Source organism: Camarhynchus parvulus, chromosome 1A, assembly GCF_901933205.1.
Source record: "Camarhynchus parvulus chromosome 1A, STF_HiC, whole genome shotgun sequence".
Lineage (NCBI taxonomy): Eukaryota > Metazoa > Chordata > Aves > Passeriformes > Thraupidae > Camarhynchus > Camarhynchus parvulus.
In genome coordinates this window covers 33,079,470-33,094,213 of record NC_044586.1, presented here as the reverse complement: position 1 = coordinate 33,094,213, position 14,744 = coordinate 33,079,470, and the positions used below count along the sequence as shown (strand labels likewise).

General features: G+C 37.8%; 1 protein-coding gene across 3 annotated transcripts in view; it reads left to right on the top strand.

Annotated features, from left to right (window-relative positions):
• The window catches only part of NAV3 (neuron navigator 3), a 507,938-nt gene that overhangs the window by 116,039 nt on the left and 377,155 nt on the right, over positions 1 to 14,744 (top strand). For 2 of the 3 annotated variants that reach the window (XM_030959546.1, XM_030959547.1), the window contains exon 2: positions 12,885 to 13,287. In XM_030959546.1, coding sequence (XP_030815406.1) covers positions 13,207 to 13,287 — 81 coding nt within the window. In that variant the 5' untranslated portion in view covers positions 12,885 to 13,206. Of the gene's footprint in view, positions 1 to 7,248; positions 7,272 to 12,884; positions 13,288 to 14,744 lie in introns of those variants that run through there. The other variant, XM_030959548.1, reaches the window with a different exon arrangement.

The following is a 14,744-nucleotide window of genomic DNA, read 5'->3' as shown; positions in this document are numbered from 1 at the left end:
ACTGGTTTGCTTTCTTTTGTTGTTTTGGAGGAAGCTTAGTCAAATGCTTCTGTAACCCCAAATGTTTCACAGCTTTCCCCTTCATTTCTGTACTCAAGGGTTCTATGTTAGAGATCCACTTTCAGTCAGAGGATGTTTGTGCAGAATAGTCTTGCAGCTGATCAATATTGCTCCTAATGTGGCAGGATAAAGCTGTGTGCTCCACTCCAGGGGACTGCCTTTACTGCCTGTGCAGCTCCCCACTGCCTACCAAGACCAGGCTTGGCTTGTTGGTGTAGTGGTATGGGGAACTAGGCAGTGGCTGTAAAGGCTAACAGGCTCAAATTAAACAGAGGTGTTCTCAATTTGTGGTACTGAGAAATACAGAGAAGTCTCTTTTTCTGAGCTGCAGTATCTAAGCTAGCTTGGTAGGCTGCATGGTAATGCTAGTCTCTGATGATAGCAGGCATCTAACATGCTGAGGATTTAACACTCTCAGACAAGTGCTTTCCTCTGTGTATCAGTTTCTGGTAAGGATGAGCTGTCACCACTTGATGTGAGTGGAGAACAGAGGTCTCCTGAGATAAGGCTTCATTATACTTCCTGAAGAACTATTAAATTTCTTTCACTGCAATATGATCCCCTCCTTGGGTAAAGACATTGTTTTCTGAGCCTTTTCTTCTGTCCTAGCCTCGTATGATGCTGTATTTTTTTTTTTTAATTTACAAACAGCAAGAATGTAGAAATATATAAGTAGTAATGATTCAGTGTTTTCACAGAATCACTATGCTGGAAGAGACCTTGAAGGTCATTCAGTCCAACCCATGTCCTAACACCTAAACTAAACCATGGCACCGAGTGCCGCATCCAGTCTTCTTTTAAACACTTGCAGGGATGGTGCAGGCTAAACAGCCCCAGCTCTCTCAGTTGTTCCTCACAGGGCTTGTGTTCCAAGCCCCTCACCAGCCTCATTGCCTTCCTCTGGATGCACTCAAGTGTCTCAACATCCTTTCCAAACTTGAGGGGCCCAGAACTGGATGTGGCACTCATGGTGTGGCCTCATCAGTGCCAAGCACCAGGGAAGAATAACCTCCCTGCTCCTGCTGGCCACACTATTCCTGACAGAGACCAGGATGCCTTTGGCCTTCTTGGCCCCCAGGGCACACTGCTGGCTCATGTTCAGCCTGCTGCAGCCCAGTACCCCCAGGTCCCTTTCTACCTGAGCACTGTCCAGCCACACCGTCCCCAGCCTATAGTGTTGCAGGGGATTATTGCAGTCAAAACGCAGGACTCAGCAGTTGGACTTGTTAAACTTCATCTTATTGGACTCTGCCCATCCATCCAACCATTCCAGGTCTCTCTGCAGAGCCCTTCTCCCTTCCAATAGATCGACAGACACACGCTCTCGCAGCTTGGTGCTGTTGCAAATTTACTGATGAAAGATTCAATTCCCTCATCCCTGTTGTCAATAAAGATATTGAACAGAATTGGCCCCAGCACAGAGCCCTGAGGGACACCACTGGTGACTGGCCCCAGCTGGATGCAGCACCATTCCCCACCACTCTCTGGGCCCGGCCATCCAGGCATTTCCTAACCCAGCACAGAGTGCTCCTGTCCAAGCCATGGGCTGCCAGCTTGTCTAGGAGTATGCTGTGGGAGACAGTGTCAAAGGCCTTGCTGAAATCCAAATAAACAACATCTACAGCCTCTCCTGCATCCACCAGACAGGTCACCTGCTCATAAAAAGAGACCAGTTTGGTCAAACGCGACCTGCCCCTCCTAAACCCATGCTGGCTGGGTCTGATACCCTAGCCGTCCTATAAGTGCTATGTGGTGACACTCAATATAAACTGCTCCATTATCTGGGTACCGAGGTCAGGATAACTGGCCTATAATTACCAGGGTCCTCCTTCCCACCCTTATTTTTAATGGGCGTCACACTGGCCAGCTTCCAGTCCTCTGGAACCTCACCAGTGAGCCAGGACTGTTGGTAAATGGTGGAGAGTGGCTTTGCAAGCTCATCTGCCAGCTCCCTCATCACCCTGGGATGGATCCCATCTGGTCTCATGGATTTATGAACATCAGAAACATTTTCATGCAGAATATCATAGTGACATGATGAAAAATCATACATTCTTATTGCATCACCTAGACAACATTCATATCACATTCCTGTGTATAAATTTGTGGAATTTGGGAAGCAGTGCTCTATTTTTAAAAACAAATCAATATTGTACCAGTATTTCAATGTGGTTGCTATATTATCCAGTAATAACTGTAACAATCTTTATTTTGGTTGAGGCTGTTTAGGCTGGTTCATCTAAATTACTAAAAGAAAAACTTGAGTTTAGTTATGGGAAAGTAATTGTGGTACATTATAAGATGTACCAAGATTTTGTATCTATCTGAAATTTGTGTGCATGCTATTTAATAGTCATTGAATTTTTGTGCAAGTTTATGTTGAGTGTGTAAAAGAAGTGTGGAGCATTTTTCTGCATAAAAATAATATTCTGTTTATGTTGGCTGTATTTTTAGATGCAGTAATATGTTCAGGATTACCCTTTGAAATGTTATTAACTGTCAAAAATTAATAGGACAGGGACATCTTTTTTGGGTGAAACCTTTTAATATTTGTACACAAATATATAATGCAATTAATTCGAGAAAGTTCTTCAGGTACATACTATTTTTGTGATAGAGTACATAATATATTTTACAGAACTGTTTCAGTCATCTTTTTGCCAGTCTGTGCATCTGGTGAACAAAATAATTGAATTTGAGTTTTTAATTTCTGAAACCAGGTTTTCTTAAAATCCAGCTGCTGAATTTCTCTCTGAGTTTTTTCCATACCTGATTTCTGATTATATAAGGCTAATGGTAAATTTGGTTTGTTACACATATGAGATGCAGATATCCAGCTAAATACTGTTCACAACTCCATGTGTGTTTTATCACATGAAGCAATTGTGCTTATTTTGTTATTGTGGATGATCTCTGACCTTTGCATTTCTCTATCTTGAATGATAGAGATTCTGTGTGTTGATTACCAAGAGTGTCTGGGAGGCTGACAATATTTAGATGTAAATACAGCAGTGCAAGCAGTGCACATTGTGGTCTAATTCAGCAGTGTGTTTGTGACATGAATCACATTTTAACAATTGGAAGGGCAAATTACAAGACAGCTGTCTCAGCAGAGAAAATAAGAATTGTTTGCATTGATAATTAGCATTTCTTTTTTCTTTAATTATTGCCCATTTCAAATAGAGTTAATTTTTGGTACTTTTTGAAGGGCTGGAACATGTGTTTGTTTAAAAAGAGGAATAGAAGATCTCGTAGCTCACCTCAGCTGAGTTGTAGATCAGTGTTGTCATCAGTTTTAACTACTAAACTGTTCTTATCTCAACAGAAAGGTCTTTTTTCGATTTCCTACCCTATTCCATCAGGGTGGGAGGGAGGGGGAGAAGGAGAGGTTGAGCAAACAGCTGTACCATGCTCAATTTTTGGCTGGTCTTAAGATCACAACATAGGTCCTGTAGTTAATGTGGATGAAGGTGGATTAATAACCAGAAATTCATTGTTAAAATTTAGCTTTTAGGATCTGAGGAAAGTTTGATATTAAATATATGATATTAAAAATTGCTTAGATATGAGAAACAAAATCAAAAGCGCTACAGACAATGTAATTCATGCAAAAAGTAGTAGAAGATATTACAAATGGTATTACAAAACCTGCTGGAAACCGAGCCTTTGATTTAAATTTCTCTAATCTCACTGTGTGACAAAGAATCACAGAATCTCTAAATATAAGCACAGGATATGGGTGAGGAGAGAACTTGTAGCTAGGTCAGGTATCCATGTTACTCAGATCTAAGGAGTGGTATTGACACAGGTAGAACTCATAAGATTGTCCCAGTTATTGTTATTTTTCAGGGCAAGTAACTTGTATGATGCAATAAGGAGATTGTCAGTGTTATATTACAGAAATAGGTCAAGCTATGTCTGCTAAGAAAAGAATGTGTCAAAAAAATGTTCTGCATATTAAGAGGCAAAAGAAGGTCTCAAAACTGTTTTAAAGGTTTGAAAGAAAATAGCCAAAGGCCTGTTCTCAAGTGTCCTACTTTTGGCCAGGACGGAGTTAATTTTTTGTAGTAGCTGAGGAGCTATGACTAGGAGGTTTTACTGTATTATCTCACAGTCAATGCCTGGGACTGGGCAAAGGGTCTCTCTTTTGTTTTTGAGGAGGATGTTCCTTCCAGTGAGAGAAAATGTGGTGGGGAAGAGCTGACTCTCTGCTATTGCAGGCTTTCTTTGGAAATCCTTTCTTTCTCTTACACCTTTTCCTATTAATATTGTTGCTGTTACTGTTAATTTTCTTATCTCATTGCTCTTTCTAGTAAATGGTTTTTAACCCATGATCTATGCCTTTTGTGCACCCACTGGCAGAGGGAGAGGGAAACAAGTGTGAAGTGGTTTTAGCAGGACTAAATTGGAATGTATCATTCCTAAACCACAACAACAAGGTTTGTTGACTTGAGTAGCTGTAGAATACACTTTCTTTAACATAAATGAAAAAGAGGAAAAAGTTTGAATTAATTGAGGTGTATTTTTGCCTTTCCTACTTAAAAGGAATTATGAGGTTTTTGTGAGACTGTTGAAAAACTATCTGCCAAGTCAACATTAAACTTTTAAGAAAAAAGAATCATTGCTCTCAGTGAAGCAATTGTTGTAGGCAACTTCGTGTGAAAGGAGAAGATTCATAAGATTCATTTCACCTGGGGTAGCTCAGTTATTGTGGCAGCCAGCATTTACACCTGTGACAAAACAGAAAAATCTGTTGTTCCTGGGCATCCACTTTGAATGAGGAGATAGCTGGTAGATTACTTGTATGGGATTGTTCCAGTAGGACTTGATTGGATTTGTTGGTGTGTTTAGACTTAATTTGTTTTTTGGGTTTTGGTTTTTAGTTTTTTTCTTTTTTTTTTTTTTAATGGCTTCCTAGCATTTGTTTGAATGTATGAGCCTCAAGTAGTCCATCCTTTAAGATGCGCGGTTTGAAGGAAAAGATTCCTCTCACCTGATTTCATACGTAAAGCAAAAATCTGTGCATTCCAAAGCCACTTAGGTCATCATTCCTCTAGGTCATGATTCATCTCAGCTAGTTTGGATGAGAAGAATTCCATTCTAAAAATGCCTATTTATTTTCTCAAACTATAGCGAAACCACCAAGTCATGATTTTAGACTTATGCAAGAATGTTTGTTCAGATGAATCCAACTCAAGATTGTCCCACAGACACAGGTTAATTTGGCGTAGCTAGTGATGCAAATCTCTTTACAAGTGGAGTGTGACATTCTTTGAGCATGTTATTGTCTTGAGACATAATTTAAGCATTCATGAGTGAACATGTGTAGACAAAAAGACCTTATACTTCCCATAACAATTATTTCCTAGATGTTACCTTGAACCTGTTTTAATTCTACATTTTCAGTAAAGCTTAGGACTGTCTAGGTATTCCCTTATTTCCAGTCCATGTTATTGTTAGTTAAAACTCTTTTAACATAATCTGTGAATGACTTCCATCTTTGAGATTTTTGGTAACAACCGATAAAGTGCTTTGACATCTTAAAATGCAGTTGTATACGTGGTACTCTCAAGGTCTGTTCGAGTTTCACTTGAATGGACTGAGACCTAAGATAAAAATCAAAGTTTGTTTAGATACTCGTATTAATAAAAGAAGATTTTTAATGTGTTGCAAATTGTGAGGTTACAATCAGTATTTAAAAATATATGGTGTTAGCAATAATCTGTGTTGGTAAATATTGATACAAATTGCTTGAAGAATGTAAAATTCAGCTTAAAATTTAAGTCAATATACCCATCTTTTGAGAAACTTAGAGGATTCTTTTCTATTGGGCTGTTTAACATTCTCATGTGGGAAGCACTGTGAGCTGTGTCACTTGGGAATTTAGAGTAATAGCAGAATAAAGCATTAGAAAATACAATGTAGTAATGTATTCTGCACTGGCAGATCAGGAAGCAATTTACCCAGAAGGTCTTCCCAGCCCAAATTTAAACAAGTTTGTGATGCAGTGATTGTGAGGACAAACTTCTACCATCAAAGGTCATCTTTTTACTTCACCATTAAGACCGCACCGCCTACTGATGCTTTTTGTCTTCAAATATTTGAAATATTTTTTGTCATTTGGGTCTTTCTATAAAAAATGTTTATAGTCCTTTTTCATCCCCTTTTCCCCCCTCTCTTTAGCTCTTTCCCCTACCCCAAATCGGCAGTCTCATTTGGTCAGTTTTCTCTCTGCTCTGCAGTCTCCAGGAGTTGTTGTTTCAGCCACATACTTGCTTGAATCAATTGATTTAATTGCAGGAGGCTGGTCTGGACATGGATTGAATGCTGGGGTTACAGAGCGCTGTTTGCAATGTTTGATCAGCATCTATATGTAATTACTTGTGATGAGCATGGGGTTCACCTGGAAAGGCTGCCACTAAACAAATACTGAAAGAATTAATGCAGCTTTTGAAGCAGCTGTGAAATTGTCTGTGAGCTTAGGTAATATTTTTTGCTTTATCACTTGTACCAGGCGTTGAGTTAAAAATATTCTGAAAATGCAGCTGAATCTTTTATCCAATTGAACTATTTAGCAAGCCTTGACAGATCAAGAGAGGCTGTGTAATTTAATGATATTCTTAAGTTTCAAGAACTTAGATTTATCAAGTTGGGAAGAATAAGTTATTTCCAGTAAAGTAGGAGAGATGGATTAAAGTATTTCATGTAACAGAAACTGGCAACCCTTCAGTATGCTGTTTTTGCGTTTGAATATGTAAATTGCTCAAAGTAGCAACATACGTGAAACTTGACATGTGCTCCTGTTGGTCAAATTCACAGCCTGTGAACCAGAGAGACAACACCTCCCCTTGGGCTGCATTCCATTCATGGATAGTAGCAAAGTTTTAACATAGATGGGGTATTGCAATATACCAGATATATTAGTCTCCATAGGGCTACCATATATCAACATGTTTCCCAAAGCCTAGGGGCCTTTTTCTCCCTTGAAATTTTGTAAAGTGCACTGAAAAAAGCGTTTATGCAATTTTTCTGGGTCTTTTTTTATGTCTTGGCAATCTGATTAGAGCAATAGCTGTAAATGATTAAAACTCCCAGAAGATTGGCCACTGCTCAGACACAGGTCAGCTGCATCTTTTTTCAGCATGCCAATCAAAACTTAAAAGCAAGAGAAATGAAGGCTTAATAGCTCCCTAGGAAACAAAATTTCAAAGGTATGTGAGCTCTCTGCTATTTTTGATTAGCCTTTCTCTTTCTCAAGTGCCTCATAAATAGTTTTCTCGCATAAAGAGGCTGCTTTGGTTAATGGGTCAGAACAATTTAAGATCCTTGTAGGTGTACTTACATTGTTTGATTGAATTGTGTTTTCTTGCTTACTCTTTCTATTGTGTACCTAGAATATGAGAATATACTTTCTGTATTCCCCTTCATTTCCACCTCAGTGTTGTTTTTCTCATATCCCATCCAGGTTTTTGGTAGGCTTTGGAGAATATTTGCCTGTCTTCTTTTTTAAGATAGCTATTTTGTTATACATGCAGAGTTATAAAAAATAATACAAATATTGCAGAGTATTTAGCATGTAAATAAATAAGGAATATTCACTCTTCCTATTGTTTTCAAAACATTAGAAATGTAAAAGCTACACCATACTATTTTCATCTATTTCAGTAGAACAGAGGAAAATTCAAAACAAGTTCGGACAGAAATGGAGAAATGTTGCACTGAAACTGGAGTTGGAATTGATATAAGGTGGAATTTGTCCTTTGCAGCATGTCTGCAGAAGTGCTGTAAGGCACAGTGAAATGTAAACGTTTCATGAATCTCTTAAGAGACTGCATACATAGCAGGGCAGTGCTGGGTAAGATAACCAAATATCATTTAGGTCTGATGCTCAGATCTTGGCACAGAGTACTGTACGTGCAACAAAACTGTCATCCCTCACAACAAATCTTTAGGAGACATCAGAGTAAAAGGCTAGACTGGACTATCTCTTAAAAATAGACTTTGTATTCCCTTTGTTATGCTTCCTTATCTCTGATACGCAGTGGCAAAAGAATTGGATGATGGAAGAGAGAAGGCATTCCTGTCTGGTACCCTTCCAAACTTGAAATAAAATTGTCATGTAATAGCAGCTCTAAATTCTGTATAGAGAATTTAGCCTGTTTGATGGAGGTTGCAATGTAAGATAAAAAGGATTTGAGAAAACCAGAAAGATTTGAGTTGCTGTACCATTTATAGCAATGGTTTCTGAGAATAGAACAGTCTCATATAAATATGTATGTGTGTGTATATATATATGATTTTTTAATTTATTTTTTCTAATTCATTATGTGCACCGATGTTAATTTGTGCATTCAGTTTGATGATTTTTGAGGCAATTGGCACCCTGCATAGCAGAAAAGCATTGCAAGGATGTAAATATGAGATCACTCTTTATCCTTTCCTATAATCCATACAAATCTGAAAATAAATGCTTTAATATGCATTGGCTAGAGCCAGGAACAATGCAAACAATTGTAATTCTATCCTCACTGATAATGTGGTGGCTCCACATATTATTCTGTGCTGAAGAGGGGTTTTGCCCTCTGAATAAATGTAGAGGATAAAGTGACACCACTTACAGAAATAATACAAAATGCACTTAATAAAGGAAATATCATCTCTGGACTTGTCCTTATAGGGTCACTTTTTATCTAAGTAAAAACCATTACATTGTTTAGAAAGAGCTGTAAACACTGCAGCTTTTTGTATTGCTGTGAATCAGGCATGTGTTTGGACCAGAATTAATTTTGTATCAGAATAAATAATTCTGTAGGCAAGCCTCAGTGCTTAGAGATATGTTTTTGGCTCACCAGCTGCCTTCCCAGACTGCTTTTATCTGGTGCAGACAAGCCTTTCTATGGCACTTCTATCATATATGTGTGCAGAGAACAGATACTGGCTTCTTATTCTGAATGCTGGCTAAAAGCAGTGTTCCCTGGAATTGCTCTCAAATCCTCCAAGAGTCAACATCATCTTCTTTTTCTGATAACTCTTTGTGTGCCTGATCATAATGTTTGAAGTTAGACCCATACAGAGAGCCTTAACACTTTCTCCCTGTGGGAAAAGACTACAAAGAAAGATAAGAAGCTTTCATGGTTACAGGTTTTTTAAGGTCATTGTGAAACTATTGCTATGGGTAAGTTATTAGAGCCATACTGGGGTGCCATATCACCTAGAAGATTCATAGGATCATGTGAAGTATGGAAGTTATACCCCTGATATTCCTGATCTGCCTGTCTTCAATGTGAAGCTGAATCCTTTTGCAGAATGTTGGTGGTGAGCCTTATCAGCGTCAGGGACAGTGGGGCAGAGCATGCCTTGCACAAGATGTACCCCACTGCCAATCTCACGGGAGTCATAGTGTCTTGATACTCTCCCACTATTTCTCTCAGCCATGCTGCCATCCCTGGGAACGCTGATGGGCAAGAACAAAGGCTGGTTTGTGTTAACTTTAGCTGCACACTGAGGTTTGCAGATGGCACTTGCTTTTGGTCCTGGCATACACACCATCGTGTTTGAAATAGGTAAATGGATATTGTCTCCAGTTTGTTCTCCCTAGCAGCCCCAAAATTCCACATCTATTATAACTGCACATAAACCAGAAGCTCCAATCTAATAATGAGGTATTAGTACTGTGTCCTTCTAAAATTTGTGTGGCATTTCCTATCAGCATATCTAGAAAATAATTATCTATGTTTCCAGAAATTCTTTAATAAAAACATAACTTTTATTAAGCATAGATCATTATCTGTGCAGCTGATAATACCCAGGATGCAATTCAGGAGACTTACCCTGTACACAAACAAGAAAATTTGAGAAGTGCAAATTACAGTCACAGTTTTATACCTGGACCTGTCTCAAAATTGTTATAATGGTATGGCAAAATTTGAGAATGTCCACGTGGGCACAAGAGGATTTTGGAAAAGATAGTAATCTGTTGAATCTCTAACATAGCCCTTGCCCCCACCATTGCCAATGATAACAACTACAGAGCAATGTTTTGGTGTGAAGCCTCCCAGGTAGCCATCAGAATGCACCTTATGTGGTCATGGAGTTTTAAAACATCTGAAGGCCAATGACAGTGGGAAGAAACCTAGGAAAAAAACTCATTATTGAAAGCTTTCCTACAGCACCTTTTTCTTTGTAGATTTTGTAGAGCTGTTAGAATTGACTAAAACAGTATTTGCTTACAACTCCTCCTCCCTGAACATTCTTCTCAAACAGGTTGATTTGCAAAATCCAGATTCTGTAAAGATATTTGTGTTAACTTAATGGATGTGCCACTTACAGGAAAATATTATTATTATTATTACTACTGCTACTACTAATACATGGAAGAGGCTGCAGGGAGCTTGAGGATTCTGGTTGCTTTCTGAAAATCCTGTCAGTGTAACTTTTCAAGAGCTATCTGTGATGACAATAAGGGCAGTATAGAAAGGATAATTCTGGTTAATTCTCAGAATATATTCTGGGGCTTTTCCCCACTAGTCTGTCAGTAACCTGTAGCTGACAGAGAAGTAGAGGATATTTCAGACACATTTCACCTGACTTAAGTCCACTTGAATTTAGGCAAGTATTTGAGATACTTCAACCAGAACTTCTTCACCCTGAATGCTTTCCATAGTTTCTCTAGAGGAGGAAGTCACTAACCTCCACTCCCCAACTCCAATCACAAATAATTTCCACATAGTATTTTCCTCATTGTGTTATTTAACAAGAAAGTCTAAAGATGTTCCTGGCTTGGATAGCTTGCTCCACTTCCTTTAGGCCTGTGTTTCCAGTGTTAAGTGCATCTGGAAGACTATATTACTATAAGTATCTCAAAATTATTTAAGCTGTTATTGACTGACTTTTTTGTCTGTTAGGAGAATAAAATTGTAAAAAAGCTCTAACTCACCTTGGCTTTTATATTTGTAGATGACCTACTAACAATATATTTAGTCTGTGATCATCATGCTATCTAATGACTACGGATGCTTTATTCTGTGATTGTGTGTATGTTAAATATCAGTTTAAAATAGTAAATAATAAATTTGGTTCCACTGTAAAAAAAAAATTTAAAAAAATTGCCAGTGAAGAACATTTAATTACAGTTGTTTATGTTGAAAAGGCTGAAGACCATGGAACAATGTGCTGAATGGAACAAGCAAGAATTGCCACCCTGTGCTTTGCATGTTAAAAGTAATGAGGGCAGTCCAAACAAAATTATTTGCATTCTGTCCAACTTTGGCTTGAAAACACCATGCAGTTCCACAGAATAGCTTAATTGTCTAGCACAGCATAATTGCCAGGCATGAGAAGTAATATAATTCACATGTCTGACCATGAAATGAACCAGAGAAACTGCTGGGTTTTAACAGCTTGGTTTTGACTTACCTTAGCTTTACAGCTGTAATAAGCATGAATCCAGAGGTTGATCCCTGCAGCGGTATCTCATGTTTCATCTTCCTGCATCCTGGCATTATGGTTTTGTGCATTCTGTGGATCTGTGAAACTGTCAAATGGCAGAAATCACATGTAGGGATGGGAACAGGCTGCACCTGAGAGTGATATCTGGCTCTGTCCTGCTGTGCTTCAGATTCTGTGAAAACAGGGCAAGAAAAGCTATGTGCTTGGGAAGACTGTAATGTACTATTGAATCTGATCTGTTTCTTAATCCAATAAAATAATAAATTTATGAAAGATCTAAACAGCATAGTTTTAATGATTACTTCCTATTTTATGGGCAGTTAATGCCTTAGTCTTATTATTTCAGTGACTTTCCCCAGGACACTCTAAATAATGAATAGAAAAATGGTCTCTAAGCATTTGAGTTTCCTTTGGTGAGTGTGTTTGTAATACACTGCTTATCTGCAGAAGGAGGTGATTCTCAAAATTAGAATAGCAAGGAAAATTAATTTGATCTGAGGTAAGATGTATCAAGCTTAAGTGGTGTTTAGGTAACAAGCTGTCTGGGTCTATGTTCTCTCATATAGCAGCTTAGTGTACGATTGTTCATATTCCTGTGATTTCCCAAGGCAAATGTGTCTTCTGTTTGTTTCTAGTTATTTTGTTAAAGAATTTGTTCTTATTGCTTGATTAGTCCTTTATTGCTATCATGTTCAATTGGATGTGAAGATAAATATGGATAAGAATAGGTGCCTCACACTGTTGGTGAGAGGTGGTGTTGAAAGTAAATACAATTTTGTTTCTTGTTGGAACACTCTTTAGTCTGGGGAAGAAATTGTATCTCACAGGTGCTATGCTATCAGTGCTTCTTTGTATCAATATTGATATCTTGATTTTGTCTCATTTGTGGGTATATCTTACCCTTGTGCCTTTTTCCTATTTGTAACTGGATCACAATAAGAAAGCTTTGGGGTGGGATTTGGAGGATGGGAGAAGGAGGATATTTTTGGTCTATTTTTAATTTAGTGTTTTCAGTATTTTAGTCAAATAGTCTTTGCTTTTCTCTTTCCTATAACTTTACCTTCACATTGGTAGCTGGAATTCACTAGCTGTTCTCAGTGAATACTCTGTGCTCACAGGTGGGATGTAAAGGGGAATGAATGGGATCATATATTACTTCATCCTGCCAAGTACTAAACTCCAGTACCACTTAACAAAAGCAAACAAATCTGAAAAACCAAAACAAAACTAACCAACCCAAAAAAAAAAAAAAAAAAAAACACCCTACCTCAACCCAAAACCACACAAAATCTACACGCACTAATGAAGATAGATAATATAAAGAGTGCCAGAAAATTGTAAATCAATCTTGATATTTTTTTTTTATATCTCAACAGGTTCACAGTCAGGATGTAACCTCCTGTAAAATGGAAACCTGTGAAGGAAGATACAGATAGCAGTTGGAGTTAAAGTGTAGATGAACATTTCTCTTCTTAAGCATCAGCTTTTAAGAACGCTATGGTGATTTGGAAAGTCTCAAGAGTGAACTGCAAAATTTTCCTCAGCTCAATCGATGCATTTCTTAGTCATTTCTCCAAGTCATTGATGTTCAGAGATGGTGTGTGATGGAAAAAAGCACCATGTTTCTGTGTTTGTAGCCCCTGCTTTTTGGATTAGTTTGCTGCATTGCTGAACCGATTTCATTTTGAAGGGCAAGGAATGAATGTGATGGATTTATCTTCAGAGATGAACAAACATGGAAGGAATCCAGTAAGTCATAAACTAGAAGATCAAAAGAAGGTAAGATTATTTTTAATTACTTAATTATATTTGAATGACTTGCAAACTCTTTGATGATTTTCAGTAAACTAGAAATGAATGTGTTTCGAGGATAATGTAGTTTGCTTTGCTCACATGATATTGCAATACAGAGAACTCCCTGAATTTGCCTAGCAAACTGTCTGTCAAAACCTGGACTTGCTGACCTGAAGCAAAAATCTGACATCAGCCTTAGACAGGGTGAGATCTTTGTTTTTGACTGTGGATGCATGGGTAGACCCTTCTTATTCTGTCCTACACATAGTTCTGGATAATGTATTCAATTTTCATCCTTCAGTATCTAAGGCAGTTTGAGTAATACTTCCATAGTATGGGAAGTTCTTTCAGAAATCCCACTTCTGCAACACTCTCTGAAAAATCTCATCTTCCCAGTTCATGTCCTTTACTTACTCATACTATGGTCTGGAAATATCTGTCATGCTTACTTCATAAACCTCAATTTGATGTCTTAAGCTTTATGGGGATAATAGGAGGACCCATGCTTTATTGGTCTTTTGGTATTACATTAATGATTTTTTTTCAGAAAAAAGCTTTTTGCTTGCTTTGTTTTGTGGGTTTTCTCAATCTCTAGTTTATTAAAAGTTCAAAATGCTCTAATTTTCTTTTTGCCTGGGTTCTAAGGTAAGGCCTGCCCTGATTGGCAGCCAGCAGAGAGAATATGTTCTGATGTAGCATCTGAGGCTGTGGTGTGCTTCATGCAATGCCTTGAAATGAGATTTACTGGCCTCTTTGAGTTATTGCACAGGTTCAGTGGGACTGTCCAAATAATGTATTGAAGTGGAGTTTGCCTGCTTTGTTATTACACAGACTTACAATATATACTTCTGGCCTGGGTATTTTTTTTTTTTAATTTTTGGTCTGAATGTTTCTGTCTAATGTTTTAAATATTTTTGATCTTATTTGGGAAAAAATCAAAATTGGTGTAGTTTATGGACAACATAAAACAATTGTAAGACCTATAAAATCAAATACTTGCTTTTAGTGTCTCTGAGATTTGTATATGCTAATCTAAGTAATTCAGTCATAGCCAATAAACCTCTAAAGTGCAGAGAATTAGGTAATATGCTATCATAACACATAGGATGAAATTATTACGGAAAATATATATTCAACCTTTGAGCATTTCTTTTTTGTAATGGAGGAGAGAGGTATATGATAAATGATAATTAGTTTAAAACATGGTACTTTCTCCACTTCATAATTCCCAGCCCTCTATGGCACATAAGAAAAGCTGAAAAATGTTAGCATTAATCTCACCATCTGGTGAACTGTTTTTTGAACCATTATTATGTGACCTGGAACCCAGAGTCCCCTTTTCCTCCAACCCCCCTCTTATTTCAAAAGAATTTTTTTCCCTTCATGCCTAATACCTGCAGATTCACTCTTAGACACGAGCTCTTTGGATTGTGTAGGAGGGG